Consider the following 16,779-nt stretch of genomic DNA (forward strand, 5'->3'; position numbering starts at 1 on the left):
TGGGAACACCATACTGCTGACTTCATCTTGGAATAAAATCAAACTTGAGGATCCCTCCCTCCTACCAGTCCTTAACTAATCCTTTTCAAATTTGATAGATGTTTGCCTCCAGGCATTTATTTTTAAGCTCTCAGATCTGTAGGCCTTCTCACTCCTTGGGCTCTTTTGAAATTAAAAAACAAAAACACAGATCACTACTCTGTACTTACACGGTAAGATAACGAGTTTCTCTTCTTTTCCTCCAGATCTCCGTGCTGACTGTGGCCGACACTGTCAGAACTTGCTCGCTCGATCAGTGCTATAAGACGTTCCTGTCTCCCGCCACCAGTGAGACAAAAAGGAAAATGTCCACCTTCGTTAGCAGCGTCAAGTCTTTGGACAGTCCTACCCAGCATGCGGTGGGATTTCAAAAGGCATTTCAGCTGATTCGAAGCACAAACAATAACACAAAGTTCCAAGCGAGTGAGTGCATTTTTTTCAGAGGACTAGTAAACTAACGGATCAAGGATGGCAACAGGAATACGTTATCAGTAGATCACATGACAAAGTCTAGAGGGATTTTTAAAAATTGACTTGGGAAAAAATGTTTGTGTGTTGCCATAAAGGTCACCTCATGCTAGGATCTTACTAGGTTTTCTCTTCTTTTCCTGTCAAAGGTACTGAGTTTTCCCAATTTCCTCACTCCCAGAGCCTCTTCTTTCTACCCCATTATTAAGAACATAGCCCCATTTATTTCCCAGGGTAATACCCACATCCCTTTTTAAGCTAATTGTCAACCTCGCCTCCTCATGGACTTAGAGTGGACGAGGGCTTGTGCCCATGTGCACGTTACTGGGGCAGCAGGAGTTCTGTCCTCGATCCTTCCGTCTTCAAGCCAGCTGTCATTTAGATGAACACTGCCCTTCAAATGTAAAAAAACACTCTCATTTAATTTTTACATTTTAAAGAAAATCTGGAACTAGGACGCATACTACGGGAAAGGATATTTGAAATAAGACACATGCTTTGAGACTGCTGAAAGAAATCTATGTCGTTTTCCCTTTCATATCTGAAAATCTGTTTGTAGGTTTGTTTTTTTAATGAATGTATCCTTGAGATAAATTTAAAGAATGTATCTTTAAGCTCTTCATTATGCCTACTTAAAGTAAGACCGCATTGATAAATGTGAAACAGTGCCTGGCACATGGTGGGCTCTTGAAAGAAGGAAGCCGCTGTAATTACTACAACTGGTAATGGTAGACGGCATATTCTGTGTTTCAGAGTATTATCATCTCATAGTTTATTATTATTCTCTCACAGTTGCCGTGAGTCAGGAGTCCAGGTAGAGCTTAGATGGCTGTGTTCTCTGTTGAGGATTGCACAAGGTTGCCATCCAGCTGTCAGCCAGGTCTGTGGTCTCATCAGTGGTTTGGAATCCTCTCCCAGGCTCATTTGTTGACATGATTAATTTCCTTGCAGCTGGAAAATTCATGTCCACTTGGCTTCTTCAAGGCCAGCAGGAGAGCATCTCCTCTTCAAACTCCTCACTCAGGGAAGACTTTAAAGGTCTCATTTGATGCAATCGGACCCACCCTCCCTTTTGATTTAAGCAGGTTGATCTCCCTTGTGATCACCTTATTAGAGACCTTAATCCCATCTGCGGAATCACTTCATCGCTCATGCCATAGTCTGTTGGTTGGAAGCAAATGACTGGCCATGCTCACACTCAAGAGGGGAGGGGATTATGCAAGGGTGTCAGTCATCGGGGTCATCTTAGAATTTCGCCAACCAGTTCTGAAAAGTGCCAGTGATTGATGACCAATATTATAGGCTGACCACGGGTAAAGTTCCCCATGAATCCATAAGGCCAGTGGATGAAGCTGGCCTCTTAAATACTCAAGACAATTGAATCATTGGTTGATGCCATTTACCTGCAGGTTCCATCTTCCAGGTGCTGTCTACTTGTTGGCATTCCTCAGTGGAAGTGCTCTTTCTACTTGATTCTTCAGCCATAAGCCCAGCTGTTACAGTCATGGAAAGAAATGTCAGCTTTGCAGTGGCCAGGCGGTGAATGGGAGTCACGCGAGCCCAAGGCAGGGTGATGGGGATGTCTGTGGAGTGCAGTTAGCTTGGGAGCGCGTGCTCCATTGCGAGGGCAGCTGCTCTTCTGTTCAGCCTGTGACTGCTGGGAGGGAATTTCTGCCCAGTGTTGCCAGATCTTCTGTTTCAAGAGGAGCCAGAAATCTGGATTTTTATGTGAAATCCCTTGATTTTCAAATGTTGACATTTGTTCCAGCTTTAAAACTGTGTGCAGAGAACTCATTAAACCCCTTCCTAAAAATCTTCCTACACTGCACATTAGCAGAAGGCTACTTTGATGGGAAGCATTTGTCTTCTGTGTTTTTGTTTGTTTGTTTTTAATGTTGGCAAACAAAAACATCGTGACAAGAGGAACCAGCATAGACTTGGACAAATTTTGGTGGCACTACTTTTTGCTTGTTTGTTTTTAATGCTCAGAGGAGTCTTTTTTTTTTTAGGCTAGTTAACATGTTTCTAAGGTTTAATTCACAGACTTGCCCTTAAACCTTCTTCTGGCAGTTTGGAGGGAAAGAAAAAGAACCCAAATAGGTTGCATAAACAAATACTTCAGAAATTAGCATTGTCCAGTTTATTAAGGAGAGATTTGAGGTGCTCTCAAGCAGTATAGCATAGTGGTTAACTATGTGGGTTTTGGATTTCAACCAATGTGGTTTCAAATTCCTACTCTGAAATTTTTCTAACCTTGTGAACTTGAGTAAATTATTTGATCTCTCCAGGCCTGGTTTCCTCATCCACAAACTGGGGGTCATAATAAGATCCAGGGTTCCATCATAAATATTAAATAAATGTAGCTGTGGTTATTATGATATTCAGTTTCCTACAAGACTTCCAGCTAGGCCTAGAGCTGATACCCCAGGCATCCTAAATTAACCTCAAGCCTGAATGAGACCAAGGACCACTAGTAGCTGTGGCTGTGACACAGTGAGGGGTCTGTATACGTACTCCTCCTAGGAGCTTGCTCTATACACCACTACTAGTCATTCCACAGACACTTATTTAGCATCTACTGTATATCTGGCACTGTTTTAAGGCCATAGGATGGGTTTATTCTAATGAGTCAGACCTACCCTGTAGGATTGTTATGAGGATTAATCTGTGTGTGAAAATGAAGTATCTGCCCCATATTAGTAGCCATATAAACAAGAGCTACAAGTCATCAATTATTGTAGCTTTGCACTAATAAGAAAAATCTAAAACTTTTACCCAGTGCCCGCTCTTTTTCAGGGCTATGGTAGATCTATAACTCATACCACCAATACATGTAGGTTGTTTGTTCCGGGTTTGTTATTGAGGTAATTGGTTGGTGGGTCACTTTATAGCAGAGGAATAAGATGGTTAGGAGTGCCCTGGCTGGCGTGGCTCAGTGGGTTGAGCATCAGCCTGCAAACCAAGGGGTCTCTGGTTCGAATCCCAGTCAGGGCACATGCCTGGGTTGCGGGCTAGGTCCCCAGTTGGGGGCACATGAGGCAACCATACATTGATGTTTCTCTCCCCCTCCTTCTCCCTCCCTTCCCCTCTCTCTAAAATAAATAAATATTTAAAAAAATAATTAAAAAAAAAAAAGATGGTTAGGAGTGATCATCTACTGGCATGGGCAAAGTCCAAATCTGAGTTCTTTCCTCTTTAATATTGACTCTAAGACATGCAGGTGGCTTAGACAGGGGCTTGCCAAATGGAGAGTCCTTTGCATTTCCTTCTGAGTATAGGCTGTGTTGTTCCTCCACCCCCAACATTACTGATCACAGGTTTCAAGTTCTGCTGAGTGACTAGATGGAATATTCTAATAAGTAAAGTAAAGTAAACCAAATTTGGAATGTGTGGTATCTAAGAGTAGAAAAATAACTCAATTTTGATTGAAGATAGGGCAGGAACGGAGTCAGGGATGAGGCCAGGACCGTGAGGATGATTACTTAATGTATATCCTGTTGTGGGGTTAGAAAACAAGACACTGGCTGCTAAAAGGAACTTGCGGGCTGCAGACTCTCTAGGTTTCCAGATACAGGCCTGAGCCCTAAAACCAGCTCTCAGTGACAGTGTATTTAATCCAGAATCATAAGCTAACTAAGCAACTCAGCGCGTTTTCTTTTAAGTCAGTTTGACAGATGCGTCCAGGAATTTATCACACATAGTACCTTTGCCATCGGGCAATGCATTGTCTCATACTTTAGAACAGTCTCAAACTTTAAGTGAGGTTTTTACAGATGTGTATTCACAACATTGGAAAAATATTATCACCTAGTTTAAGACAGGCATGTTCCTAAGCTTGTGGATTTTTTGTATATTTTGCACCACACTCACTAATTTCCAGTGAATAAATAGTGTGATATAAATTTGCAGTTAGTGTTTATCAGCATCAGAATTGACTTTAAGACTTATTTATATGCTAAGTCTTAGTAAATAAGAGATAACTTTGAATGGATTTACTTAAAGTCAGATTTTATTATATCAGTTCATTTGCCTGCAACATTGATGCAACAGAAGTTATCTATTCAATGCTGCATAATACAGGATACTTTCAAAGTTTAAACCTGGAAATTTACAAATCGCAGGAACTTCAAGCATTTTATCCTCAACATTGTGAGGATAATTTGTTAAAAGAGTAACTGTATACATTATCTGTTGCTGGTTGACAAATTACCCCAACACTCAGTGACTTAAAATAATAAGTATTTATTATTTCATTGTCTGTACGTAAGGAATCTGGGCACAGCATAGCCAGGTACCTGTGGCCACAGGTGTCTCAGGAGGTTGTAGTCAAACTATTGGCCAGGGTTGCTGTCCTCTCCAAGTTCAACCCGGGAAGGATTCACTTCCATGTTCACTCACATGGGTGCTGGTGGGATTCAATTCTCAGAGCCACAACCCCATGTCTCTCCACAGAACAGCTCACGAGATGCTACCTGGCTTTTGTAAGAGCGATAGAGCACCCAAGGTAACAGCCACTGCCTTCTCGTAACCCAGTCTCTCTCTTTACATCCCATCACCTCTGCTGCAAGTCATTAACTCCATCCAACAGGCAAAAGGGTGCTAATATCAGGAGGTAGGATCATTGGGGGACCAGCCTGGAGATCACCTGCCACAGTAACTATAAAGCAACCTCAATTAAATGACAGCAATTAGGACCTGAAAAAATAAGCATATAACATATTATATGCATATGTATTTCTCAATTTAAAAAAACAAACTCATATGCAGGATGTCTTACAAATCTATATTGAATCAAAGAATCTAAGATTAGAAAGAAAATGTAAAAATCGACTTCTCTTCTCTCCCTTCATTAAAGCCATTATTCAGCCTCTGCTTCTATGTCTCTGATGCAGGAAATCTGTCCTTTTTGTTTCTGAATAAGTCCACTTGAAAGGGTTTCTTCACACCGAGCTAAAATGACTTCTCAATTACTCTACCCATTAGCCCGGCTAAGAAAGTCATTTTCCTCTTGAGTGCTACTTGAAACCAATGCAAGAGTTTTGTTTTGTTCTGTGTTTGCATGTGTGTTATGGTTTCCTTCTTTTGTCTTTCGCCCTCTACTTGCCATCACCCTTTTGCTTTCACTCTTTTCTTAAATTAACCTAGTAGTTCTCACAGCAACCCTGTGAAGGAAGTTCTGTCATCCTCGTGTAGCTATGCAGGTGTAGAGAGGTTAAGACATCTGCCTACCTCCCCCAGACGCAGCTTGTGAGTACCTGAGTGGAACACAGGCAGCCGGCTCCTCTGTCCGTGTTTGATCACTCGTCTACCCTGGCAAATTTTAAAAACAAAAATGTTTCGGAACTACCTGGTGTAGGGGAAAGTAATTACACACGTCTCAAGAGCCCCTGAAAGAACCACCATTTTTAAAAGCTAGTTGCTCCCCCACCAAAAAAAGAAGTATGTTCTTGGCCAGGACTGTGAGTCACTAAGGAAAAGATTAAGTCAGGTTCTGAATCCTCTTTTTCAGAAGGCAGAAGAGACTTCCATTTGGGGTGGCTAAATTATCTCAACCATGGGTGCCTAAAGGAGATCTTCTTTTATCTGGTAAATTTATTTGTAACATCTCTTTACCCGACAGTGGATGAATGAGGCCTCGTTGCCCACAAAGGGCAGCATGGATGAGAAGCATAGGCAGGGAGATGAAAGCCCAGCATCAAATGGGAAGAAGCAGGAACGGTGGGCCAGGCAGGTCCTTGGGGCGGTCAAGTCCAGGGGATGTGACAAAGGAATTGAAATGCTGCCTTTAGCCAGAATCCAGTGTAACAATTTGTATGTTTTTGTTTAGATACAGACATGGTCATCATTTACCTGTCAGCTGGTATTACATCAAAGGACTCTTCTGAAGAAGATAAAAAGGCGACTCTCCGTATCATCAATGAAGAAAATAGCTTTCTAAACAACTCCGTAATGATTCTCACCTATGCCCTCATGAACGGTAGGTAGTGTTTTGAGATTTTTCTTTCAGATGAAAGTTCTCTCTTAAGTGTATACTGCTTTCAAAAAAATAAAAACATAACCATAACAGCATGCTTTGATGAAGGGTATGAGGAGAGGGCAACTAAGCAGCTTCCTTCCAAGCCTGTCTTTCTCTCTCTAATGTTGGTGTCCAGGGCATGTGTTAGACTGTCCTTTCTCTTCATGTCTCTCTCCAGCCAACAGTTCATTTCTAAACCTTCTCCACTTATGTGGTCTTGCAGAGGATTTTGTACCACTCCATTTTTCTTTTCAATTCTCCTCTGTACTTTTGGATGTTGTTACTGCATGGAGGTAACATTTTTTTCTTTGATTTAAGCTGCAGGAAGTCAAGGTTCTGACCTAGATTCTTAAGACTCATCCCTGAAGCCTCTTCTGCTACTTGCTCCTCCTCAGCTCTCGTAGCTGTATGATGGAGATAAGTACTGTCCACCTGACAGGGTTGTTGTGGAGATTAACCCTAATGTGTAGTAAATACCCAGGACAGTGCCTGGCACCTGCAAGGAGCTCAGTAAGATTGATGTGCTTTTTGTTTTCTTTTTTGGCTGTTAAATCAGACATTAGTTATATGAAAATATTTAGTCAATTGGAAGATTGGAGGAAATGCTCAATACCTTTCCTTCTGTCCTCCGACCCATCCTCCAGTCGGACCACAGCTCAGTTGTCTCACCTCTCGGCTGTCTTGTCTCCCCACCTGTTAATGTGTTGTTGCTCTTCTCTCAAAACATCTTCTTCAGGCCCCTTCCTTCCTGTTCACGGTGGCCATATGCTCTTGTTTTTAAGAGGCCACGTCTTGATCCAACACCTCCTCCCACCTGTGGTCTCTTATTTCTCCCATCCACTTCCAGAGTCCCCTGTAGAACTGTGTGGCTTTAGGGACAATGGTTCTCATATTTTAACGTGCTGAGGATTACTTGGAGTTATTTTTGTGAAGTGCAGACTCCCAAGCAGTGCCCTCAGATTTTCTTTCAGACCCTCTGGGGAGGGGTCTGGGAATGTGAGTTTGGGGCAGCATGATCCTCTTCCAGGTATTTTGTGGACTGCACATGGAAGGACACCAGGTGTGTGGTCTAGAGGTTCTGGGTTCCAGTCTCCATGTATTAGCCATGGGGCTTATTGCAAGTTATGTCATCTCTCTAGGCTTCAGTTTTATCTGTAAAGTGAAAGAATAAAATACACAGAGGGTTACCATGATAATAAGTAAACATGATATGGTGCACTTAAGGTTCCTGACATAGTACCTGGTAAGCACCCAGCCCTCTGAGCCAGGTGCGGGAGAGAATGAAAGACCGCGATTTCCCGTCTCAGGTCGGCGCCGAGGCAGAGGCACTTCTCTCCCGCCCTGGGTCGAGGCCGGCTCTCTGCTCAGTGTTCTGTTCCCCAGTGTGTGTGCATAGCGCTGCAGGCATGTTGCCTGTTACCTCTGCAGTACTGTGCTCACATACATGCTGGTGTCTCCTTCTCCCTCCGCTTTTCACCGGAACGCGAGCTTCTCAGACAGGAACAGTGTTTTAGTTTCTGTTGTATTCTGAGCACAACCAAGGCGGGCAGGGATGGCCTGTTTTTGCCCAGGGCACATACCTCTCAGTGTTATCTCTGGATGCCAGTCTCTCTTTTTCATACGGCTTAGCTTCTTTCACTCTTAAGAGGAAGGAAGGGATAGAGAAAAGGAAGAGGAAGGTGGCAGGAAGGAGGGGGAGGGGAGAGGAGAGAAAATTCATTGAGCCTACAGTGTAACATAGTGCACTGAGGTTTTAGAGCTGTATCATGCAAGGTCCCTGTCCTCAGGAAGGTTATAACCTAGGGAGAAAGACAGACAGACAAGGCAGATAAATTCAATGCAATAGTACAGGAGTAAGGAAGCGTAAAAGGAAGTGATCGCCTATTCTTTTCCGTTAGATCTGAAGATCTTCTCAGGCAGAGACTGAGTAAAGAGGCTTCCTTGCTCTCACCCGTCTCTTCACTGCCCTAAATCTTCGCACCAGAGCATCTTCTGCACCTGCTGTACCCCTACTAGTTTCACTCTTTAAAACCTCTGGTTACTTCCCTGGAACCATTGCTATCTCTTCTCTTTCTCCCTTTAACCCAGCCAGACACACATCCTCACTTCCAGCTGTTCCTCTCTCCAGTGCTGTCTCTGCACAGATGCATGGACATCGACCACTCCCTTACTCTGTCAGTCAGGCTTCAAAGAAGAAAACAGGACCACTCAGAAGATTTTGATATAACAGATTTATCATCAGGATTACAGTGTACAAAATTATGGGGAAAACTGGGAAAGTAAAGAAGAGTTCAAAAAAAGAATGAGTTGACAACTCAAAGTTTAGCAACCAGCTGTGGTACAGTTGAACAAGTTGGAGCGTGTAGGGATATCTAGAGGCTGGAAATGTTGAAGATGGCTTAGGGCGTCTGGTCTAGGAGTCAATGGGAGCTTGCTGGCTCTTCGTGGCTGCTGCCCCTGTGAATTCCGAGTGAAGCTTCTGGAGTGGGATTACCCTGCGTGAGCAAGCCAACAGCTGGGGGAGGAAACTGAATCAGGTGAGGGTGAGACAAACTAGGACATTCTGGTCCCTCTGCATCTCTCACCATCTCTTACTTCTCCTCCTAAATCTCACTACACTTCACTTCTGGCCATCTTTAACCTGGAAGCATAAAGGGAAGGGGATTCTGGGAAGTGTAGTTCCCAGCATGACTATGTTGATAATAGAACCATCCAGCATACTTAACCAGTCTGCAACCCTTGCACATCAACATTTCTTGACAGACTGACATAAAATTTCTGATCTTTGATAGCCCTGCATCCCATAATGTTCTTCTTTAGCTAGTGGATGTTCCTGCTTATTACTTTTCTTTTATATTTTGAGAGTACCAAGCAATACATGACCCCCCCAAAAAAGAACATGTATTTATTGCTCTAAGTTGTCTCCTTTTAAACATTCACCTCTGGGAGCCTCTCAGCTTCTCAAGGGTGTATGATCTGGGATCAGGGATCAATCATGTGTTCTGTGTTGTCTTTTACTCTGAAAGGTACCACTTACTCCCCATCTCAACTTTATGTCAAACAAAAGGAACAATATTCTGGCTCTGACTTTCCTTAAGCATTGCATGAGGGGAACAAAAGCCAAGTTATTAAAATACAAAATGTTAAGAAATAGATGATATCCACTAGATCCTGCTATGACTTAAGAAATAGACTTACAAGGCTAAAAGTGTATACACTCCCTATTTTAAAATGATAATGTCACATAAGGTAGGTGAACCATGAACTCTTCAGATTCTTTTTTTTTTTTAATGACTAAAATAGTTTAAGAACATGAAGCAAAGCCTTTTTAAAACTCATTGGTAGAAGCTCAGTAGTGATTGAAATCATTTGAATTTGTTTACAGTGGTACCCATATGGGATCAGTTACTAATCCTTTTGACTTTGTTCCAACAATAGCAAACCAAAATTTTTAAAAGGTTTATTAAATTTATTTTTGTGCTATAGATTACAGATGTTGTAGAACAATACATCACAGTCTGCCTAAATCTTTTACAAAGTTTTAAAACTATCTAAACATAAAAGTATACATTAAATAAATCAAATCCAGTATTATCCTAACAATATCATGCATGAAAACATTTATAATTAAAAGGAGCTTAAAAACACAGGGTTTGGAGGCATCCTAAATGCAATTCATAATTCTTTTCATTTTGTTGCATGAGACTTTGGCAAGTGTTTAATAGGTGAGGAGGTAAGAAATGAAACGGTAAACCTCTACCTTTTAAAACTCTTACAACTTCATCTACTAATTTAAATTAAATGCAGACTTCTTAGTCATGACTTTTTGCTTTCACATGTTAAATGCAGAAAAAATTTAAATATTATAATTAAACTTTTAGAGGAGAACACCTCTTTGCTAAATGGGGCTCCTTTATCTACTCATGTGTTTTTCATCGTTGCCTTTTTAAAGAACCCCTTTGCGCTCTTGACTATTTGAGGAAAGACTACACATCAGTCTTTGTTGCTCAGTAAGAACTGGTATCTGTGTCCTGAGTCCAGATTGTCTCTGCAAAGGCCTCTTTGGCGGAGGGGGTCCTCATTCCGCAGAGGTATTACAAGACCTCAGCCACGCCTTAATGTTAGCTCTAAAGGGCAAGGTTATTGTAGAAATAGACACCGTTTTGCTTTACATTGTCATTCCTTGGCTTTCCATTTTAGATGGAGTGACTGGTCTGAAAGAGCTGGCTTTTCTGAGAGATCTGGCTGAACAGAACTCAGGGAAGTATGGCGTGCTGGACCGGACAGCCTTGCCTGTGATTAAGGGTAGCATGATGGTGCTAAACCAGCTGAGCAACCTGGAGACCACTGTCGGCAGGTTCTATACCAACCTTCCCAACCGGATGATTGATGAAGCTGTCTTTAGCCTCCCCTTCTCTGATGAGATGGGAGATGGTGAGTTTGGAGGACACTTCCTGCTAAAAGAAAGGGAAAAGAAGGGGATGTGAGTCCATGAGGGGAGTAATTTTAAATGTTGCTCAATACTTGCATCTGAGCATCAGAGGGTCTGGGCAGGCAAGGCGGGGGGGGGGGTGGACATTTCTTCCTCTAGGTCAGAGGGTTGCCTAACCCCACTGTAGCCCCACCCCATTTCTTCTCATGGCCCTAGCTCAGTCGACATACTGAGCAGGTATGTGTAATTGTCAGGATTTTCCAATATCCAGGAATTAGGGAATTGGAACTAAAGAGTAACTTTGCAATAGCTGATTATAAATAAAGCTAAAAAGCGCTTAGAATTCAGCCTCAAAGGCAAAGCAACATGGTGTAGTCAACAAATACAGGCGTGGCCTAAGGGAGGACTTCAGATCCCACTCTACAGCTGAGTTGTTGTCCTTGGTAACTTAATCTTGTTAATTCCCATTTGGTCATCTGTTAAAAATGGAATAACATTTTTCATGTAATAAATTTTTGAAATTATTAGAATTGTAAGATTTATTAGTGCCTGGTAGTTCTCTCAATAATAATTACTACTCTTGTTTTATTTATTTATTTTACCTTCATTATTATTGCTATTATCATTATCAGCCTAATGTCAAAAGTTACCCATAATTTATTTAATTTATTTATTATTTTTGTTATTATTACTATATTATCATCATCATCACCCTAATGTCCCAAGTTGGGTAAAGTGTTTCATCTTCACATGATTAAATTTATTGATCTGTAAAATGGGAAAGATAATATTTCCCTTAATGCAGTTGTGAAGATTAATTGCACTGATATTTGTAAAGCCTCTAGAATAATGCCTGGCCAACAGTATATGCCCAGTAAAAGTATAACCTTTTTGTTTTCCTTCTCATATTCTTGCTTATTCTTTTCCCCACATCCTTCCCCCTCTTCTTTCTTGACAGAAAAGATTGAAGAAGCAGTTAATTACTAGCCAGACAAACATCATGACCATATGAGATTTTATTTTCATGTTTCATTAACTGGGGATACTCATGACTACAGATATTCAGATGAAACTCATGTATAAAAAGTAACAGGCCTGTAGGGAGTGTTTCCTAGAATTAGGGGAACATGTTTTTTTCTATAAGGAAGAAATATGGTAGTTGCTGCTACACCCTGGCTTTTTTATTCTTTGTATTTCTGTCAGGCCCTGCAGAAGCATATAGAGTAAAAACACCCATCTTTAGATAAAGTTACTTTCTTTTATAGGGCAATGTCAAGCCTTAAATGGAAATGGCCTTTTACTCATTTAACCAACATTACTTAGGGCCAGCCAAGCATCATACCAGGCAGTGATGGGCAAGGCACACAGCCCACCCTCAGCAAGTGTTTAAGTCTGATAAGAGAAAGATCAGTGAGCTAAGTTATTACCCATCATCTCATATAGTTATACATTTTTTCTTATAATGAAAACTTACAATCTCTCTTAGCAACTTTCAAATGTACAGTGTAGTATTGTTAACAACAGTCAACGTGCTGTACATTACACGTCCTCAAACCTTATCTTTTAACTGAGCATAACTTTTCACAAAGTTTTTCAGTGTTGTATCCACTTCTTCCTACCATGTGATGCACGTGGTTGGCCTTGACAGTCACAGCAACTCAGTAATATTTTGAATGTACATCATACACAATTCTCTGTGTGGAAGCCCATTCTTTGTAGAAATCCTTAAGAGGATCCAAAGCCCTTTCCCACATGTTTATTGGAGGAAGGCTTTCTGATAAGCTGCTAAGCTATGAACGTGCTATCAAGCACAGAAAATACAACAGGAAGATGGAGAGAAGCTGCTCATCTTTTTTGTTTTGAGTTTGTTTAGAGCCATAGGAATTAGAATTATATGGTGTCCTACAGATCATTTTGTCTCAACGCCCCATGTGATGCATGAAAAGTCTCATTCAGAGAAGTGGCACAACTTAACCCAACATGGTAGTAAAAGGAGGAGGAAAGTACAGCTTTCCTGATGCCCAGGGCCATCCATTGACTGTTCATGCTCCCTCCTATCCATTTTCCTCCCCTTCGCTTTTCTCTTTCCCTAACTATCTTATTGCTTTTGTATGACGTATGAGCCAGAAATGGTTTTATGTTTTTAAAGCATTGTTAAAAAAAAAAAAAAAAAAAAGACACAAAGTGTATGTAACAGAGACTATATAGCCCACAAAGCCTGAAGTATTTACCATCTAGTTCTTTACATAAAAGTTCATAAATCCCTGGCCCAAGTGACAAGAAATACGTTCCCTTGGAAACGTAGTGTCTCCTTTCGCTACTCAGAGTTCTAAGTGGTCAGATAACAAGATTCTGTAGCTAAGTTTTTTGTCTCCATTTTCCCGTTTTTTGGGTAGGCTATATTGAGCGTAGTACCTTAAAAGCTCTCCTTTATCCATAATGTCTTTTCATCTAATAGCCTCTAGAAACTAGTACAGCAGTTACTACTGTGTCCATTAAACACATATGAAAATCAAGCCTCAGAGAAGTTATGTCCAATGGAAATGCATGATACATAAGGGGCACCGCTGCATAGAACCCAGATATTTACATATCTTGTCCAGTGATCTTTCAAGTTCGGCTGAATTTTCCCTACTCCAGGAAGCAGAGTGATGTATTGAGTTCTGCCGATGATTTGCTCTGATCTGGAATATCATGTCTTTTAAGGGGAAAAATAGTGGAAAATGTACACATTGCCTCATTTTAACTGAGATATCTGAACCCCACAAAGACACTATTTCCATTGTACTCTCACTCACGCTGACAGGAAAGGCCATGATTGGTTACTGGATCACACCAAAAACTTTTCTTCCCAGCAAAATTGAGAGTTGATAGTAGCCTTTATGATTCACTAGAGCGCAGTTCCAGTCTTCGTCCTTCTCCTCTATTCTTCAGATTTTTCTTTTTTTAACCCATAGGTTTGATAATGACTGTGAGTAAACCCTGTTATTTTGGAAACCTACTTCTGGGAATTGTAGGTGTGGACGTGAACCTGGCGTACATCCTTGAAGATGTGACGTATTACCAAGACTCTTTGGCTTCCTATACTTTTCTCATAGATGACAAAGGTAATCTGCCAAAAATTAATCATGGGAAATAGTCATTTCTTTAGCAACCTGAGAAAAATAACCTGTAGATATTCTGATGCTAACAAAGTAGAAAATTATAATACCTTTACAAACACAGTGTGACTAGGCCTACTGTTTATAGAACACCATAAAGATGACAGCATGAATCTAAAAATTATGCATTTGTTCCTATGTTGTGTTGAGGGGTAGGTCACAGTTATTTGTAACAACAGGAAATTATAGACTTGAGGAATGAATGACACATAGAATGGGATCCTTTGGAGGCTTTTTTTGTTTGTTTTTTTGGTCTGTAGTGTTATCTTTGGATTTACTGGCATTAAGGTTTATGTGATAGATTATAACATTTGATAAAATGAAGACCAAATGACCAGTACTTCCAAAATAGTCTTGATTAAACAGATGTTTGATAATTTAAGACCTCTTTCTACACTTCAGGGGTTTTATGCAAAAGCACATAAAACATGTTCAGTTTGTATCGGGCTGGTGAGTTCCCTGCTGAGGAGCGGAGTGCTGGGCAGCTGTCCCAGAGTTCCTCATTTCACTCAATTACATTCAGCTCCTCCTACCGCACGTTTTCCATAGCCTGTATTCTTGCTTTCTTTCAGGGTACACACTTATGCACCCCTCCCTTACCAGGCCGTATTTACTGTCAGAACCCCCTCTTCATACTGACATCATTCATTATGAAAACATCCCCAAATTTGAGTTGGTTCGGCAAAATATTCTGAGGTAAGGAAAAGGTGAGGGTCGTAGTATTTTGTTTTTCTCTGAGAACAGGATCCTTTGAGGTCAAATGTGAGTGTTTATTACAGGATACAAACCAAGTGTATAAGTTTAATGTTATCAATAGTATACTCTGTGATTTTTCTTCGAAGAATAATAGCCGAAAATATGTTTATTTGGAATAACAGGTAAGGTCTCTCAGAACTGTTATTTGGGAGAAATGTCTGGTAAGTCAAATCTGTGTTTACATTGCCTTTAATTATAAAATCAGACATAGATGTTATCTCATTTAAAAAAGAATACTCCCATTGTACCAAATTGAAAAATGTTGGCAAAATAAAAGGTTAAGTTGAGGACCAGCTCTGGAGCATGCCAGAAAATTACTTGGCAAGGTAGTCCATTCCAAGTTGACAGCACAATCATATACAACATTTGCTCTTGAAATAAAAAACAGATTGGATTTTTTTCCAGAAATGATACATTATTTTGGCAGATGGTAACCTATAGAGAAATGGGTCTTTGTGCTCATTGCTTTTAAAGTAATAACTGGGTGATTTGAGACAATGTAGTTTCTGGAAAGAATTAGAATTAGGGGGTACAGGGGTAGAGAGTGAGGAATGTCTTTAAAGCAGAACTGATAAAACGCTTTTAGAAAATTGAAAATCTTGCATTATCTCTTTCAAAAGTGATGAGCCTCATTGCTTTTCAAAATCTGGAGGTGGTCATTGACTCACAGCTTCTTCCCAGCCTTTAATTAAGTGCTTCATTTTATCTTTCGCCTGAAATATTTCATTCTGTTTGCCAACGCAGCCTCCCTCTGGGCAGCCAGATTATTGCGGTGCCTGTGAACTCATCTCTGTCCTGGCACATCAACAAGCTGCGAGAAACGGGGAAGGAGGCGTACAACGTCAGCTACGCCTGGAAGATGGTGAGTGAGGGATGGCGCCCCGGCCTGAGCTGCCGTGGGTGTGGTGCGCTCCTTCATGCAGGAATTCTGGGGGCCTCAGGTCGAGGAATGTTTCTCATCAGTTTTAAAATGATTGGAAAAAGAAGAGATGCTTCAGATGTTTTATAACTTTTTCCCTTTTTTATTTATAAAACCAGTTATTGTTCATGATGAATGAGTCACACCATATAACCATATAAAAGGATATCAAGTAGACAGTAAACTGTGCCCTTCCCCCTACCCTGCTTTTGACCTCCTGTTCCCCAGATATAACCACTTTGGTCAATCTCCAGGAACTTTTTATACGGCCCTGACTGGTGTGGCGCAGTGGGTTGGTCATCGTCCCGCAAAGCAAAAGTTCGTTGGTTTGATTCCTGATGGTCAGAGCACATGCCGGAGTTGTGGGTTCAGACCCTGGTTGGGGTGCATGCGCGAGGCAGCCAATTGATGTTGCTCTCTCATATTGATGTTTCTCTCCCTTCATTTAAAATCATTTTTAACAGAATTTATTTATTTTTAGGGAAAGGGAAAGGGAGAGAGGAAGAGAAGGGCAAAGAAACATCAATATGTGGTTGCCTCTCGCATGCCCCCAACTGGGAACCTGGCCTGCAACCCAGGCATGTGCCCTGACTAGGAATCAAACTGGTGACCCTTTGGTTCTCAGGCCAGTGCTCAGTCCACTGAGCCACACCAGCCAGGGCTAAATAAAATTTTTAAAAAAATTTTTAATCTATAACCTAGGTATTTATACCAGCATGTGTGTGTGTTGACGTGCATGCACATTTAATGGCTATGTAGTATTATACAGATGGACCAGATTTCTTTAACAGCCCCCTATTTGTACACATTTAGGTTTTGTCCAGTTAGTTTTTATCATTTTAAACTCAGATTTTGAAAGTGGGGAATTAAAAAAAGAGATATGAAGGCATAAATGCCGTATGCTAACATATTCCAAGGGACAGAAACTTTTCAATTAGCATTTAGATCATTCAGATTCACCACAAGTGGACTGAGGGTTCAGCCGTAA

The 16,779-nt window shown here is 41.0% G+C and overlaps 1 protein-coding gene across 1 annotated transcript in view; it reads left to right on the plus strand.

Moving 5' to 3' along the window:
* The window catches only part of CACHD1 (cache domain containing 1), a 199,587-nt gene that overhangs the window by 149,008 nt on the left and 33,800 nt on the right, over positions 1-16,779 (plus strand). Inside the window, exons 7-12 of the mRNA XM_090269564.1 lie at positions 246-462; positions 6,335-6,484; positions 10,724-10,957; positions 13,913-14,062; positions 14,689-14,812; positions 15,617-15,734. Coding sequence (XP_090125690.1) covers positions 246-462; positions 6,335-6,484; positions 10,724-10,957; positions 13,913-14,062; positions 14,689-14,812; positions 15,617-15,734 — 993 coding nt within the window. The remainder of the gene's footprint in view (positions 1-245; positions 463-6,334; positions 6,485-10,723; positions 10,958-13,912; positions 14,063-14,688; positions 14,813-15,616; positions 15,735-16,779) is intronic.

The sequence above is a fragment of the Furipterus horrens genome, unplaced genomic scaffold, assembly GCF_987537825.1.
Source record: "Furipterus horrens unplaced genomic scaffold, mFurHor1.1.pri manual_scaffold_3, whole genome shotgun sequence".
NCBI classification, from domain to species: domain Eukaryota; kingdom Metazoa; phylum Chordata; class Mammalia; order Chiroptera; family Furipteridae; genus Furipterus; species Furipterus horrens.